Source organism: Myripristis murdjan, chromosome 4, assembly GCF_902150065.1.
Source record: "Myripristis murdjan chromosome 4, fMyrMur1.1, whole genome shotgun sequence".
In the NCBI taxonomy this organism is placed as follows: domain Eukaryota; kingdom Metazoa; phylum Chordata; class Actinopteri; order Holocentriformes; family Holocentridae; genus Myripristis; species Myripristis murdjan.
Window position 1 is genome coordinate 18,336,632 of NC_043983.1, and position 15,436 is coordinate 18,352,067.

The 15,436-nt window shown below is 41.7% G+C and overlaps 3 protein-coding genes across 7 annotated transcripts; 1 reads left to right on the forward strand and 2 right to left on the reverse strand.

The window, feature by feature from the left end:
* Positions 1-536: 536 nt before the first annotated feature.
* On the forward strand, positions 537-6,023 carry gtpbp6 (GTP binding protein 6 (putative)). 3 transcript variants are annotated; one of them, XM_030050343.1, is made up of 11 exons: positions 537-1,314; positions 1,401-1,538; positions 1,648-1,718; positions 1,793-1,923; positions 2,187-2,257; positions 2,363-2,521; positions 2,993-3,201; positions 3,385-3,533; positions 3,715-3,867; positions 3,970-4,107; positions 5,890-6,023. In XM_030050343.1, the coding sequence occupies exons 1-10, from the start codon at positions 915-917 to the stop codon at positions 4,094-4,096; spliced, it is 1,608 nt and encodes a 535-aa protein (XP_029906203.1). In that variant the 5' UTR covers positions 537-914; the 3' UTR covers positions 4,097-4,107; positions 5,890-6,023. The 3 variants fall into 3 exon arrangements, with proteins under 3 accessions (XP_029906203.1, XP_029906202.1, XP_029906201.1); XM_030050342.1 differs by lacking the exon at positions 5,890-6,023 and having other exon boundaries at positions 537-699; positions 860-1,314; positions 3,970-4,124; XM_030050341.1 differs by lacking the exon at positions 5,890-6,023 and having other exon boundaries at positions 3,970-4,124.
* plcxd1.2 (phospholipase C, X domain containing 1, tandem duplicate 2) lies at positions 4,312-8,546 on the reverse strand. Its single transcript, XM_030050345.1, has 6 exons — positions 8,291-8,546; positions 7,445-7,581; positions 6,461-6,589; positions 6,179-6,334; positions 5,859-6,042; positions 4,312-4,851 (listed from the first exon to the last, which is right to left on the reverse strand). The coding sequence occupies exons 1-6, from the start codon at positions 8,379-8,381 to the stop codon at positions 4,604-4,606; spliced, it is 945 nt and encodes a 314-aa protein (XP_029906205.1). The 5' UTR covers positions 8,382-8,546; the 3' UTR covers positions 4,312-4,603.
* A 2,514-nt stretch (positions 8,547-11,060) lies between these two features.
* Positions 11,061-15,314, reverse strand: plcxd1.1 (phosphatidylinositol-specific phospholipase C, X domain containing 1, tandem duplicate 1). 3 transcript variants are annotated; one of them, XM_030048814.1, is made up of 8 exons: positions 15,103-15,314; positions 14,835-14,857; positions 14,082-14,223; positions 13,692-13,834; positions 13,467-13,595; positions 12,448-12,603; positions 12,179-12,359; positions 11,061-12,011 (listed from the first exon to the last, which is right to left on the reverse strand). In XM_030048814.1, the coding sequence occupies exons 3-8, from the start codon at positions 14,206-14,208 to the stop codon at positions 11,767-11,769; spliced, it is 981 nt and encodes a 326-aa protein (XP_029904674.1). In that variant the 5' UTR covers positions 14,209-14,223; positions 14,835-14,857; positions 15,103-15,314; the 3' UTR covers positions 11,061-11,766. The 3 variants fall into 3 exon arrangements, with proteins under 3 accessions (XP_029904674.1, XP_029904675.1, XP_029904673.1); XM_030048815.1 differs by having other exon boundaries at positions 11,061-11,945; positions 14,835-15,314; XM_030048813.1 differs by having other exon boundaries at positions 14,835-15,314.
* Positions 15,315-15,436: the final 122 nt, after the last annotated feature.

A 15,436-nucleotide genomic window follows, 5' to 3' on the forward strand; every position in this document is an offset into this window, starting at 1 on the left:
TGACACCCGGCAGCAGGTCAAAAACAGCTGTAGGCTGCCACTGCCACTGCCTCAGAGACACACTCAAAAATGAAATTAAAAATGAAACTTTGACATTTTCATTTTCAAGAATAAGCCTCTCTGACAAGTCGGCAGAGTGGGAAAATATAGGCAGAAAGGACACTTCATCCAGGACGTCCAATATCAACATTAAAACTGAAATTAGATAGAAAAAACGATGTAAGATAGAAAAAAAATGACGTATTTTAGTATTTTCTTGGTAAAGTTGTCATTAACATTTTTTGTGATGTACAATTTATATGTGCTTTGAATAACCCTCTGGAAAACAGTACTATGCTGTACTGTACTGTACTGTGCTGTGCTATCCTGTACAATACTAAAACTATTGCTCCTCTATAGTATTACTGTACTTTGCTAAATGCTGTACATGCACAGCACTATAGGCTGCTATGACCCGGAGTGCCCACCAGGTGGCGAGTTGAGAGAGCCCGGACCTCCCTGACAACGGAAGTGACGTAGCCAGTCATGAAAGAGGACAACAGCAGCCACATGCATTTCAGACCCAGAAATCAACAGTGAGGATTTTCAATAGTTTCCCCCCCCTCAGAAACAGGTTTATATATAGTGTAATGTTATATATTTGTATGTTTAAAGTGAAAAAAGAAGATTTAACGCCACGACTTCACACACTCCAGCACGGTAGGTGGCAGTATGTAGCTTTTTTGTCGGTTTTTGGTCCGTTAGATTAGTAGAAGTAGGGGGAGACACCAACAACAAACTGTGACTATGAGGTGAGGCGACCACGGGCTGATATACATTTATTTATGTATGCCAAGTTTAGAAAATAGTCTTTCATCAGGTATCAGTGCGAGGTCATGTTGCATGTAGCTCGGTGCCTTTGACCCGGAGGCGACATGACAGCACTGAGGAGGCTTGATTTATGGCTGCCACGCCTCCTGCATGCCTGCACGCGGAGCTGGCACAGGGCAGGTACCTGCGGGTACCTCAACACATCTCATCATGCCACTTTGATGTCACAACACCGGTGGAAAAGTGTTTTCCACTGTCAGTCGAGAGGCTTTACCCTCTCCACACACAGCCTCCAGAGCAGAGATGATGACTCCAGCTCTGGGCGTCTCACTGGACTCACAGAGGATGATGTTGAGGATGAGGATGAAGATTTTATTGATGACAGGGAGGTGGAGGAGTTGTTCCAGCAGCAGGTTCCTGCAGGCGTTGGAGATGGACAGCAGAGGATCTTCATTGTTCACCCTGATGTGAAGTGGGGAAGGAGGAAGCAGCATCTGACCACAGGTAATAACACAGACACAAGTGTGTGTACATGGTCACGGAGGTTGTATGGCACCCTCGTACACACTGACCTGAGGTTTGTGTTGCAGCTGAACTGATGATGGCTGAGGCAGTGGGGCTGGTTAACACCTTAGACAACTGGACAGTAGTGGACAAGATCATCCTCTCCACCAAGACACCAGAGAACAAGAAGATATTTGGCAAGGGGAATTTCCTCCATCTTACAGGTGTGCATTTTTCTCGTAGAGATTTTCCACTGTCACTGCCTTCTTTTCAGTCTGTGCTGAGTCTGTGTGCACGTCTTAATGTAAATCCATGTGTACTTCCCTCCCCCAGAGAAAATTAAGCAAACACCAGGAATCACCGCTGTGTTTGTCAATGTTGAGCGTCTGTCTGCCTTGTCTGAGGTGAGCCAGCAATCTCACAGTCACTCACAGTCTATGTTAGAAAGGCCCATTTTGATGGTTATCCTCCCATATAGAGGGAGCTGGAGGAAGCCTGGGGGGTGAAAGTCCTTGACAGGTACTCGGTCGTCCTTCACATCTTCCGCTGCAATGCCAGAACTAAGGAGGCCAAGTTACAGATCTCTCTGGCAGAGATCCCCTTGCTAAGGTGATTTTGACATTCATTGTTAACATTTTTTTGCACTTTAAGTTAGGGCTTAAAGACTAAATCAGATATTACAATATCTTAGTCCAAGGGCCTTAATATCAATATTGTGATGATATTGTAGGAACCACTATTATACAGCAGGATATTCTATGACTATAGTCATAGAGTATCCTGCTGTTTGTTCATGAAGACAGACTGAGCTTTTAAAGTTTGTTGAGCTAATACTGTAGTACATTCTAACTGAACAACAATAATGTTGTCAGGTCTCGTCTGAGAAATGAATTGGCAAACTTAGATCAGCAGGGTGGAGGTGCAAGATACATCGGTGGTTCAGGTAATTCCTTCTGTTTAAATGGTTAATCATTATGTACCTACAGTATTAGACAGATATCAAGCTGCCCAGCCACAGAGAAACCTGAGCTCTGTGATTATTCCTCAGGTGAGACGTTTACAGAGGTCCAGCAGAGGCTGTTGAAGGAGAGGGAGATGAAGATTCGCTTTGCGCTCGAGCGGCTTCGGAAGAAGAGGCACTTGCTGCGGTCGCAGCGCAAACACAAAGACTTCCCCATCATCTCCGTTATGGGCTACACCAACTGTGGTGAGAGACTGGAAGCTGACTTTATTATGTGATACTAATGGGTGTAAAACCAAACCAAAAACAAAACAAACACAATAGACCCTACAAAGTGCAGTGTTCACTGAACGAGAGTTATCTATAAACACACCCAGCTGATGAACTAATAATTGTACTAAGTATATTTGTATTTGTTTTAAAAAGTCTAAGAAGAATTTTGACTTTGAAAGAATATTTGTTGAATTCATATTGTTATCCCAAGTCTTTGAATGAAAATTGGTATTTTAGCACAAAAGACAAAATACAGAAAACATTGGAAATCGTAGTGTTTTTCTCTCCCTGATGTACAAAACAAACCAAACTGAAATTGTGACACAAAAACTGTAATACAAAACCAACGGTGTGTTTATTGGACCGTTACACCCGTAGTGATATTGTGTCAGTCTCCCCTTTGATGACATCAAATACACTCTTACTTTCCCATTTTGTGTGCAGGAAAGACGACTCTCATCAAAGCACTGACTGGCGATAGCGGCCTGCAACCCCGAAACCAGCTTTTTGCCACCCTGGACGTCACTGTGCATGCTGGCCAGTTGCCCAGTCGTATGACAGTACTGTATGTGGACACCATTGGCTTCTTGTCCCAGCTTCCTCACCAGCTCATCGACTCCTTCTCTGCCACGTTGGAAGATGTTAAACACTCGGTTTGTACTTGATATTTGTTACTGTTACACAAGTCCTTTTGCAGTTCACACAGAAACCCTCCCCACATAGGTTTGAGCTAAGAGTGTTTTGCTCATGGTTCATCTTCAGCTCATATTTAACTTCTGTTTTTTTCTTGAAAGACAGATATCATGACCCAGGGCTTCTCTTTCCTTTATTTCCAGGACCTGATAATTCACGTCAGGGACATCAGTCACCCAGAGACAGTGAATCAGAAAGTGAATGTGCTAAATGTCCTCAAGAACCTGCAGATCCCTGACAGACTCATGAGCTCCATGATAGAGGTCCACAATAAAGTTGACTTAATTGACAAGTAAGAGCAATATTGATATACTGATCCAGATCGATGGATCGTTACACCCCTAATTATAAACCCACAATTACCACAAAGACTATGAGCAATAAGAAGAATGTCATTAGAGGAGCCAGTTCTCTCTTTGTGTCTTGAGATGAGCAGATTTGTCAAAGAATAACATGCTTTTTCTGTCTCTAAGCTATCAGTCTTCAGAGCCCAAAGCACTGCCCATATCTGCTTTGAAAGAGCAGGGCCTCGATGAACTGAGGAGGCAAGTTGAAGAGGAGATTGTAAAGTCGACAGGAAAACACATTTTAGACCTCAAGGTGAATCTCAGCACCTCCCAGTTAAGGTGAGATTAGATACCTGATCAAAATTATCATGGTATTATGTTCTGAACAACAAGCATTATAAGTGAGTGTGTGTGTTTATGTGTGTGTTCCCTCATCCACAGTTGGCTGTATAAGGAGGCCACGGTTCAGGACGTGCATGTGATTGCAGATGAAGGCTCAGCGGTTGTCAAGGTGATCATCAGCGCCGCTGCTTATGGACGCTACAAGAAACTGTTCACAGGCAGATAGCGATAAACCAGGTAGTAAGTTACACGGCCAAGAGACTGAATATTGCAATTGTTTCTTCTGGCACTGCATAAAGCTAAAATTCACCTCCCATGTTATTGACTTGGTTACTGATAAACAGTAAACAGAAATCATCAAACAAAACTCTGTGTGTGTGTATTTGAAACTTTTGTTAACGATCATGACATGTCATTGATGTACATTCTTGTAAAGAATCAATAAAAAGTGTATTTATACAATATATATTGTAACTAACTATGCAGTTCACATGCTGGTGAGAAAACATTTTTACCTGATGTAAGAGGTATAAAAACTCATCTGTACAAAGGTAATTATTCAAAACATTTCTACGAGTACATGTTTCCCTCAGTAAAAGCCGTAATGTAGATGACACTATTGCTTTTCATTATAAAGATACAGAAAATAAGTGATGAGGTATACACTGGTTATTTTTGAATTTTCTCATATGACATAAAATTCCCAATATTCCAGCGAATGGTGCTTGCCTTTCTATTTGGGAGTTTTCTGTAGGAGTTTTTTGTTCAGTTCAATGACCAGTGGGCAGAACGGGACAGGTCCCACAAAATCTCCTGCAATGATGTTGAGGCTGTTGGACTCTGGTCCAGGTTTCTGGTCCTCCAGCCATTTCTGCAGACACTCCCAGTTACTCAGCGTCAGTGTGCGCAGGGATTGCTTCGGGTGCGTGGCGATATAGTATCTCTCTGCTGTCAGGTTCAGGCCAGAGACAAAAAAGCCCTCTGGACAGAATGGCAGATGAGAAAGAATAAGATCATGAAAACATATTGGTACCGCTGCTATCAGAAATGTAGTAAGTGATCATATCAGAAAAAAACAGTGACTCCTGAATCCTTCTTTGTATTTGGAAATATAATCTCCAAGATGTATCTCAGGTCAGCCTCTCCTCATTGATCTTAGCAGCTCTTACCAGTGGCTGCTCATACAATCGGTCAGCTGGGATTTTAAAAGAACAGTTCACCCAAAATGCAAAATATATGCACACATTTTCCTGCGTACCCCTGATTCAATCTGTCCGTCCAGATAATGTCTGTGATTTGGTGAGGTTTCCAGCAGCACTCTTCCCTGTTTGCTGGCACCCTGAAACAATGGAGCTAAATGGATATTTGCTTGTGGAGCTCTAACTGTCAAACCTTTACACATGGAAAAACTCAGCAGGGATGGCTCTTTCCAAAAATAATGACATGGATATGCTGCACAATCCACATTCATACTGGTTGAGAGCATGCAACAGTCCATCGCCGGTCCATGCAGCGATGGACTGGTGACCTATCCAGGGTGTTTTCCCGCCTTCTGCCCAGAGTGCGCTGGGATAGGCTCTGGCAACTCGGGACCTGAATTAGAATAAGTGGCTTGGAAAATGAATAAGAGCAGATTGATACCATTTGCTGGTGTTCTTTGGCAGGAAAAAGTTCCCAACAAGGCTGTGGATTATGTCAGGATTTCATGTCATTGTTTTTGGAAAGAAAACTGTTGCTATTGACTTTGTCACATTTATATTTTTGATAGTTTGAGCTCCACAAAAGAATACCCACCTGGTTCTGTTGCACTGGGGTGCCACAGTGGAGATTCAGACTGGAATCCTTGCCAAATCACACAGACATTATCTGGTAGCTGTTCTTTTAAACTTATTCAACTCTTGCCACTCTTTGTTAGTCAGTCTGCCAAAGAGTGTCACCTTAACGCGAAAATGTAAAAGACATCAGGCCAAATTGTAACCAAATCTCACCTGGACGCCCCATGTCTTTTTGCCATTCCAGGTAACTGATCACTCCTTGTGCTGTGGGCTGGTTTGCCCACCAGTACGGGATGGCTGGCCACAGCTCCTGATGTCTCTCTGCAGCTTGGTCGTCATAGGACAGCAGGACTTGGTGCCCAGACGCCCACAGACTCCGCAAGGTCAGGACTGATTCCTGTGAGAGTTGGAATTTTGTTAGGCATATCATTTACTGACATAGTGTCATTTATATAAAGTCAACACCTCCTGGTGTAAATCTGGAAGCAGAGGAGGAAGAATTTAGCCATAACAGCTGCAGAGACAACACTAACCTTCTGGGGACAGAGTTTTGAACCAAATAGCTTCTTCAGGGACAGAATGAATGATTCATGGAGACTGTTGCTCAGTCCCTCAAAGTGGCTGCAGGCTAGGATAACAATCTCCTTTGGGTGAGAGTCCAGCCATGTAGCAACAGACACAAGTGTTTCCTGAAAAGGAGGGTCTTTTTTCAGGCAATTTTAACAATGATGCATGTGCACTTTGTGTAAATTAAGCCCAAATGAAAATAAAAAATGAAATGAAAATAAAAAATAAGAAACTGACATTTTACTCACCAAAACTGTTAAATGTGTGTATATTACATGTGTAAAATACAGATAGTTGGATGGGTCGTTCGGCTTGTGTGCAATGCGGAGATCGAAGAACCGGATTCCCATGGAAAGTTGCTCCACGATACTTTTATCCTGAAAGCACAGGAGAGATTTGTGATACATATATGAAGAATAAATTCTGGACAGACACAGTGCAAACATCACAGTAAAACTACCAGGTGTATTTTATGAACAGCTATCACCAGATTGGAACAGTGGCACTTTAAACGCAGAGGTGACCAAGACTTGGCCTCAGTTATCTTCTTCTGTTAGGACACCAATCAGGCTGACATGGTGCTCCTGTGCTGAAATGACCACTCACTATACCTTAAGCAACATCAGATACTGCTATCTAGCGGTATCTAGCAGAGGTGCAAATCTGAGTTTTAAAATGCTGTGAAAATAGTCTAAATCAAGTTTATTTACCCTTGTATGTTAAAAAGAAATTCATGTATTTAGGTAAGTCAGCTGCTACCACTGTGATGGGCAAGCAGTCCTTGTTTTGATTACTTGTGTATTGTTGCTGATATTCTCTTTTTGTTCTGTTGCTTTAAATTGACCGAAATAAATCAAATCAAATCAAAATCAATCAAATCAAATATAATGGCATAAGTGCTGACACTGAAGTTAGGAAGCACATGGGGAAAATTATTATCAGGGAAATTATCAGGGACTTTACAGAGTATGTGGTTACAACTGGTTATCAGAAAGAGCAGAAGCACAAAGACATTACAGGTTGAGAGGTTAGATACAGGTTGAACGTAAAGTTTGCATGCCAAAGTAATTTCTGGGAAGTGACGTGCAAACACATCACACTGTGATGACTGCTTATCATCAAAGATCTCACCAAAAATCCAAAAACAAGAACATTAAGGATTACCTCTTTAAATAGCCAGGATTATTTCATAATAAAGCTACCTGTCAGTTTAGTTTCCCCACATGCCGTACCTGTGTGGTGGCCCATTTAAAAATTGCAGGTCTGGTGAAGCAGTAGAAAAGTCTATCCAGGAGCCTGAACGTGTCTGACTCAGACTGGACCAGCGGGGAGTTTATATCCAGACAGTAGCTCATGGCATCATGGCTCCCTGTGTGAACAGCTTTAATTAGACTCCATTACATTCATGCTGTGATGTTAATGTCTTCATATTGCTCAGGAGAATTTATTTATTCACTTACTTTAGGCTGCTTACTGACCTAGTGTCCTACCTGTCTTACCAGAAATACAGATAATCATAATTAGGCAACCTTAAAAAGTCATTAAGGTATTCTTTAGGCTGCCTTTTACACAATGTGACTTAGTTAAATGCACATTGCAACACATGAATACACTAAATATACAAAATATCAGAGCTATCTTATTGACACTGAGTGGCACATCGACATACTCGTGCTGCTCTTTATCCTCATCTCCTCCTTTAGATTGGCATAGATTTAATAAGGAAAATCAATAAGCAGTAAGACTTGGATTAATCTCATAAGTTTACTTCATTTAAAATAAATACATACTTAAATTAAAAGTAGGCACATGTGTCCTTAATGTTCTATATTCCTATTCCTTGACCTATTCAGTAGCCAAATGAGTTTATATGGCCTAGTGACTTTAGTCATACTTTAAATTGTGCCTTTACTATTTCAACAGTATCCCTGTAACATTGCTGCAGGATGTTACCTGATCTAATTGATGCTGTGATATTTGTATAATGTAGTTTTAAGGTTTTTTGCAGGATTAGTTAGGGAAGCTATGGCGAACTAAGGTGTAAAACAAAGACAGCAAAAGTCTTCGGTGCGTGTTACCGGGTATGGAGAGATGTGTTAGGGGAATGTCCCACAGCTCCTCAGGTAAACTTGACATCCAGTCCTCGTAGTTTCGGCTCCTGTGATCCATGTCGGACGTCCCGTCCACAGACCTGCAGCAGCCCCGGCCTCACAGACACTAAACGGGACACACAGAGCAGCGCAGCGCTCTCCGCCCGGTCAGTCATCATATGATCGATACCACATCGGTTCCTCCGCTTGAGTCTTTTAATCATCGACTCCAAACAGCTGAGAAACGAGACGTGTTTGAATTTCCTGGTCCGACAAACCAGGCGACTTCCCACTGTCATAGGAGAAGGTAGACGACAGAGCCGGAAGAGGGAGCAGATGGTGACCAAGACTAGGGTTGCACTTGTGGACCTTTTCTTTTTCTTTTTAATGCTAAACGCTGTATGGTTTTCATTTTACACTCGGAGCTACAGCAGTATCGGCATACAATGCATTTGTGCTAGGAAAAACATTTTCAAAGGGTGTTTTCCTATTTTATCAGTGTATTTTATTCCGAGGGTGTAGCTTCATTGAAACTCTGGGTTTGTCTCAGATCTATAAACACTTTTCACCATGTAGGCTACAGACATGCTAGACTTGACAACACATGTACAGCCCAAGCCAGACACTGTATGCACCATAGTGTGTTACACTGCCATGATGTGCTGAGCTGACTCCTCCTACCACAGACTAGACACTGTATGGTAGATTTTATCAGACCTGTTTGTGTTGAGAAGGCACTTCTACAGTCCTGATAAGCCTGGGTGATAGGATGGGAAAACAGGGTCAAGAAACACACTGCTGACAGAGGGGAGAGAGAGGGGATGGTCCTTATCCACAGGCTGGAGCTGGTTGGAGTCAGTCAGAAACTAGCTGGCATGTTTCAGAGAGCCTCTCTGCACGATCACCCAAAACACCCAGCACGTTTGTCCAGTGGTGACTCAGGCGACTCTGAGGTGTTTTCACAGCTTTAAAAAAAAAAAATAATAAAATAAGAAACCAAGTGCAGAAACACCATTAGAAATGACTCTGTCCAGATATAGGCCTGAAGTGATCATATCAGGATCAGTGTGGGAGTTCACATATGGTGCCTTCATGCAGTGTCATCATGATGTGGAGCTGGAAGCAGCTCCACTGACAATTAATGGAAAAATTACTTTGTGCTTGGGTCTCAGTAAATTTTACTGTAGAGTCTATGGTCAAAGTTTATCCTCTCTAATTTAACACTTAGCATTTGTTTTGTGGAACTGGTAGAGTCTGTTTGCATTAATAAACAGTTATTTGGTATATTTTCAGTACAGTTATCTTGCCTGAGTGATATTTGTGGTTATGTTTCAGGCAACATAAATGTGTACACATGTCAAAAGAGTTATACACTTCACTGCCACTTCATTTATGAATATGATTGAGTATCACAAGACCATGTAATATTTTGGCCGCAGGATAAACTGACATATGTTGACAATGGACGTCCAAATTAAAAATGTGCCCTGTGAAACAGCTCTGAAACAATAGCTCCATTGATGAAGAATTGAATTAAAGCAGAAGTCACTCAGACCCACAAAACAAACAGCAGACTCTGACTGTGTGGCAGTCGACATTAAAGTTAATAAAGCAGCAACACATCAGGGGACAGCTTTGTTTCTGCTACTGTAGAAAATAGCCAGAAATACAATTAAACATAACTTCTTGGGGGAAAAAAAATACTTTTGTAAGGGGCTGAAGAAATCATAGAAATGACTGGACTCCAACACATGTAAGCATACAGTCGTACTGTGTCAGGGAGGAGTTCCACTACATGTTATTAAACCAGTTATTTGACTATATTTTGCAGCACCGGTTGTTCAACTAAATTCATATTTACATAGTTAATCAAAGTGGTTAAACCACCTTTAGCCATTTTTTTCCCGAAACTACAAACATTTGTGGGGCATATAATGTGCAAATTGATATTTTTGTCTTGACTTTTAGTTGTGAAAATTGTACATGTCAGATGTTACAAAATACAGATTTTCTAAGAAAAATATACCTTCCTTACAAATTTACCCCATGGGAAGAACCTGAGAGGGACTACTTGGTTTAGGACAGGCTAAGGGGTCAGGGTTTACCAGGAAGCTGGATTACTGGGAAAAATATTTGGTTCTAGTATTTAATGTGTTGAGTTTGTTTCATTTAACTGGAAGGTATGAGATTTCAACTATCCATATGAAGAGATAATTGCTGTCTATTGGTGAATATTAAGAGAAGTTGTTGCATGTTTTTTTTTTTTTAGACTCGTAACTAACTGAATAAACCTGCTCAGTGCAGTTTCCCCATCTAGGTCACAGTGTGACTAGCACTGACCTGCAGTAAACTCAACTGTGTCACTTTTTTTTTTTTTTTTTTGCTTGAGTGTGACTTAGTTTTGGATAATATTGTGTTCTAATTTTGTATTACATCTTTTGATCATTTTCACAAAGTAGTTTAAACTACTTTTTCTAAGTGGCTTTAGATAACCAAACTGTCTCTGTCCTGGGAATAGCTTTGCTGTTGTTCAACTATGTTCAGTGTGATGTAATTAGTGGCTTGCAAAACCGACCTTTCAAAGCAGCTTCCCCAACACTGAGCACGCTATCAGCACACTGTTTTACTTCCTGATGAACAGCACCATTGCTTTGTTTTGCTTGGTGCTAATTAGGAGGAGAATTCTTAACCTTAATTTGTACCTCTGCATGGCCAAGGAATAAAGCAAGAGTACATTTATTTGCTTAAAAATGCGTTTGTTTATTGAAAAAGCTGATCTCCACAGGCACAGAGGTGCGGCATTTATTTCAAATGAAGGCCTACATTGTTGGCTACAGCAAAGTCAATTTCAGATGTGGAACAGTCAAGCCTGGGTTCATGCTGAGAGGGTATCCATGCACTTAATATATGTCTAGTCTCTTCCTATGCCGGGGTAACATTCTCTATGGATAAATGCATAATACATGGCTGGATATAGTGCTGTATTGAGGGAGTACTATTACGCTACTTTTTAAACTTGCGAACCATACTTGCTTGCTTGCTAACCATTTAGAAAAGTTTTGTCTCATGTGCTCTGTGTAATATTTTTTGTGCTTGCATATCTAAATGCCAAAGTTAAGGTGAGATTAGTCATATCATCATTATTGCTTAGGTCACAGTAACATCATAAAACTGCCCACCTTGCCGACTCGTGAAAACAGATACAGTACTTTGCATAAAGAGTAGGATGAATGTAAACAAATACAAAAAACAAGTGCAGGTCAAGATAACGTTTGTTTTCAAGCAGCTTCAAGACAGAAATATACATTTCACTGTCTCAAATAAGTGCATTTATATCTTAAATTATTTCAAGTAACTTGAGTATTTTACCGTCCCTCAACAAAACAAGCACAAGTGTATTTCATGCTGCTATTCACATTTTTCTGTAGAACAATGCATATTAGTAAAGGTTTCTATTGCAAAACTCACGAGGACCATTTCAGTAATTTCTCATTCAGTGCAACCACAGTTGGTACAAACTGGCTCTCTGTGATAAAGTCCCCAGCAATTATATTGAGCGAGCTGACTCTGGAGCCGGGGGTCTGCTCCCTCACCCAGCTCAACAGGGTCGGATATGTGGACATCACCAAGTCCTTCAGGGACTCTGTTGGGTGGGAGCAGATATATTTTAGGTCCTCGGTCAGATTAATTCCTGTAACAAATAAACCTCCTGCAAAACAGAAGACACAGAAGAACTTAGAAAATTTATAACTGGGATGTTTTCAATGAAAATCAATTAAAAATGAGCAAAAATCAGCTATTACTGAAATAGAAATGAAAGTAAGAATCACAAATGTTGAGTGTGCATGTTTGATACTCAAGTCACCAGTAAATTACCTGGCCGGCCATGTTGTTTCCTGTGTTCAAACTCCTCAATAAGAGCCTCTGCTTTGCATTTGTTAGCCCACCAGTAAGGAATATGTGGCCACAGGTCGCTGTGATAGTTAACAATGTGATGTTCATAGGACACAATCACCTGGTAGCCCAAAGCCCACAAGTTTCGAAGGGTCACCGCATCCTGAAATCAACAGAATGGCGGGACGGTTAGTTTCATTACCTGTCAGTCTTTGGGCCTGTTAAGTGTTTATATAAAATGGAAATAGTACCGTTTTGGGACAGAGCTTCGAGGTGAACACGTTCCTTATGGTTGTGAGTAGCAGCATGTGGAGCTCCGGGCTCAGGCCGAGGAAGTGGCTGAAAGAGAGGATGACCACTTCTCTGGGATGAGCGTCCAGCCACTCTCCTATCTCCATCAGGACAGTCTATCAGGAAAACACATCTGAGTCACAAATCTACAACAAGTCAACAACAACAACAACAACAACAACTCTACCTTTAATTACGTGAACCAAATATATTTCCTCTTATCTTCCAGCTGCTTGAACAACTTGGGACAGTGCTAAAGGAACTACAAAGTTGACTGTAACAGTAAAAACATTTATTATCTTTAATAAATAGGATGCGTCTGTTTCCGCTGCAGTGATAAACATTTCAACAGATTCAGAATCAGAAATATGTAATTGATCCCCAAGGGGAATTTGGGTCAGTTGCAGTTGTTCAGATTCCCAAGAAAAGTATATAAGCATAAGTGAAATTATTAGAAATAGAAAAAGAAATAAGAAATCTGAAAATATGTGCACTAAAAGTTTGTAAAAAGAAAAACGTGTGCGTTATGTAAAAATATTTGTTTTAATCCTACAATAATATTATAATAAACACGGAAATATATATATATATATATATATATATATATATATATATACACACACACACACACACACACACAGACAGGGGTATGGCACAATTATTGAAAAGATCCAAAATGATAACTATACTTTTTTTAAAACTTTTTTTTAATGTTTTCTTGTTTTGTGGATAATAAATGTAAAATGTTTCCATCAAATTAAAGTTGGAAGACAAAGGTGGACAGAAGCAGCTCACTGTAGTGATGCCACATTTGCTGACGAAATGATCACAAATATCTGTGGTGTGAATGCGCGTGCAACAATGCATCATGACAGATTATAATTAACCTTATTGTTAAGGTTCAAGATGTGAATATGTCTTTACAGGTGAGTTGTTGTCAGAGTGGCAGCATCTTGTGTACGTGTTGTTACCACTGTACCTCCACGGTGACGGTGGTGTAAACACCGTGGTAGAAGTACAGATCAGTGGAGCTGTCGTTGGGTCTGTGTGCAATCCTCAGGTCGCAGTATCTGACCCCACAGTCCAGCTGCTGCTTTATTGTGGACTCCTGCACAGGATGGACAGCTTATACCATGAGGCAGCCCTTACAGGGTTGTAAAGAACCTGACCCTAACACTAGTGCACAGTTTCTCTTATACATTACCTGTGTTACTGCCCACTTGTAAACAAATGGACGGATCAGGGGCTTCATGTATTTGTCCAACTTCTGAAGCATATCTGGCTGAGTAAGGTCAACAGGGGACCTGTCATTCATATCCAGACAGTACGTTATTGCATTGTGGCTTCCTAGGGAAAGAGACAGTGTCACCATTAAACACGTGACTTCAATGCAAAAGAGTGTGACTGTGTGTGTGTAATAGTAGCTAGGATAGTTGTATAAACAATCTGTGCGTGGAGGGCTTAAGGTATCAAATTGTTTGTAGTGGGCTCTGTGCCAAGATGAAGCCACAAACACTGTATACAGGCGTCAAAAAATGCCTGTCTGACATACTGTCACCCAATATTTGCTGCTGTCACAAACTGTTTTGCCTACCTGGGATGGCCAGATTGCATAGGGGGATGTCCCACAATGCACAGGGCAGATGAGCCATCCAGCTGTCCATGGGCAGGTCTGTCAGGTCTGTCAGCTCATTCACCTCGGACACCACGACTGATGACATGGTTGGCTCTGGCGTCTGCAGCACATAAGTGAATTACACACCAAATGGTCCATTAGGGCAGTGGATTTCAAAGTGGGGCTCAGGCACCCTCAGGGGCCCTCAAGGGGCCTCCAGGGAAGCCTTCAGCAAAATGAATAATAGTTTAATTTCAATATAACTCAAGAAATGCAGCAGAAAGAAATCTATGTGTGATTATTTCAACATTTTAATTTCAACGTTTTAAGAGGCCTATGAGACTCTTCAAGTATGCCATCAAAACAACTAAATAATTAATTAACATATCGTGCACGCATGATTACTTCAAATGGTGGTCCAGTGCTTAATGAAAGTCAAACTGGAGGCCCAGAACATGAAAAAAAAGTTTGCATAACCCCTGCTTTATGGACCTACTGAAGGGACATAGTCACACTCCAATGTGTTTGCACAGGAGACACTGCTACTGTGGCATACCGGGGGAGGGGGGAGGGCATTATCTCAGGTGAAAAACACACGATAGGTTTCTTTTCCAGGACAAAGTATCAGGCTAAGTTCCATACATCACATTCGGTGAGGCATCATTAATCCTACAGCATGAGAATGACGATTACAGCGCCCTATACTGCGATCTGTGTGTGGGGTTTACTTACCTGATCCCCGCAGCGGCTGCTCCCTCCAGTCGCCACACACACACACACGCACACACGCACACCGAAACACACACAGGCACACACCAGCTATGTGGGAAAACGCTTAACTAAAAGTACACGGCTGTAACGGAGACAGCGATCCATTCCCAAACAGCAGAAAATGTCATGACTGTATAAAAAATGTATGGTTTGATGGGGCGATAGAGCGTGGCCGCGTTTCCAGGCGCCTGGCAGCTCCCCGGCAGCCTGCGGAGTCCTTCAGCCTCACCTCCCTACACCTGCAGAGCCCGGCCCGGCGTGGGCTGCATCTTACACTGGGCACTCAAACCCAAGTAAACAGCGGCCGTCTAAACGCTTGTTAATTTTCTTAAATATCCACCAACAGGAACAGTGCGCTGGCCGCTCCATTCATTCAGACGCATCACAACAGCAACACAGTGAAGCGTGTGTTTCCCCGCGGCGGTGCAGGATGTGCAGGCAGGGCGGCGACTGGCCTGCTGACACAGATCAGCAGATGCACAAGCTCTCTTCTTAAAGAGACCTATATGTTTCTGGTCGTACACAAACACACTGCAAGAAAACGCCTGCACGCTCAGAAACCA

Coding starts and splice junctions, on each gene's coding strand:
- gtpbp6 (XM_030050343.1), top strand. CDS start 915: ATGACAGCACTGAGGAGGCTTGATTTATGGCTGCCACGCCTCCTGCAT. Junction 2,522..2,992: donor TATGGGCTACACCAACTGTG/GTGAGAGACTGG, acceptor TTTTGTGTGCAG/GAAAGACGACTCTCATCAAA. Junction 3,534..3,714: donor AAAGTTGACTTAATTGACAA/GTAAGAGCAATA, acceptor TCTGTCTCTAAG/CTATCAGTCTTCAGAGCCCA.
- plcxd1.2 (XM_030050345.1), bottom strand. CDS start 8,381: ATGGATCACAGGAGCCGAAACTACGAGGACTGGATGTCAAGTTTACCT. Junction 7,582..8,290: donor AACACATCTCTCCATACCCG/GTAACACGCACC, acceptor CTGTTCACACAG/GGAGCCATGATGCCATGAGC. Junction 4,852..5,858: donor AAAAGACATGGGGCGTCCAG/GTGAGATTTGGT, acceptor CATTCTGTCCAG/AGGGCTTTTTTGTCTCTGGC.
- plcxd1.1 (XM_030048814.1), bottom strand. CDS start 14,208: ATGTCATCAGTCGTGGTGTCCGAGGTGAATGAGCTGACAGACCTGACA. Junction 12,604..13,466: donor ACACCACCGTCACCGTGGAG/GTACAGTGGTAA, acceptor TTTTCCTGATAG/ACTGTCCTGATGGAGATAGG. Junction 12,012..12,178: donor GAAACAACATGGCCGGCCAG/GTAATTTACTGG, acceptor TCTGTTTTGCAG/GAGGTTTATTTGTTACAGGA.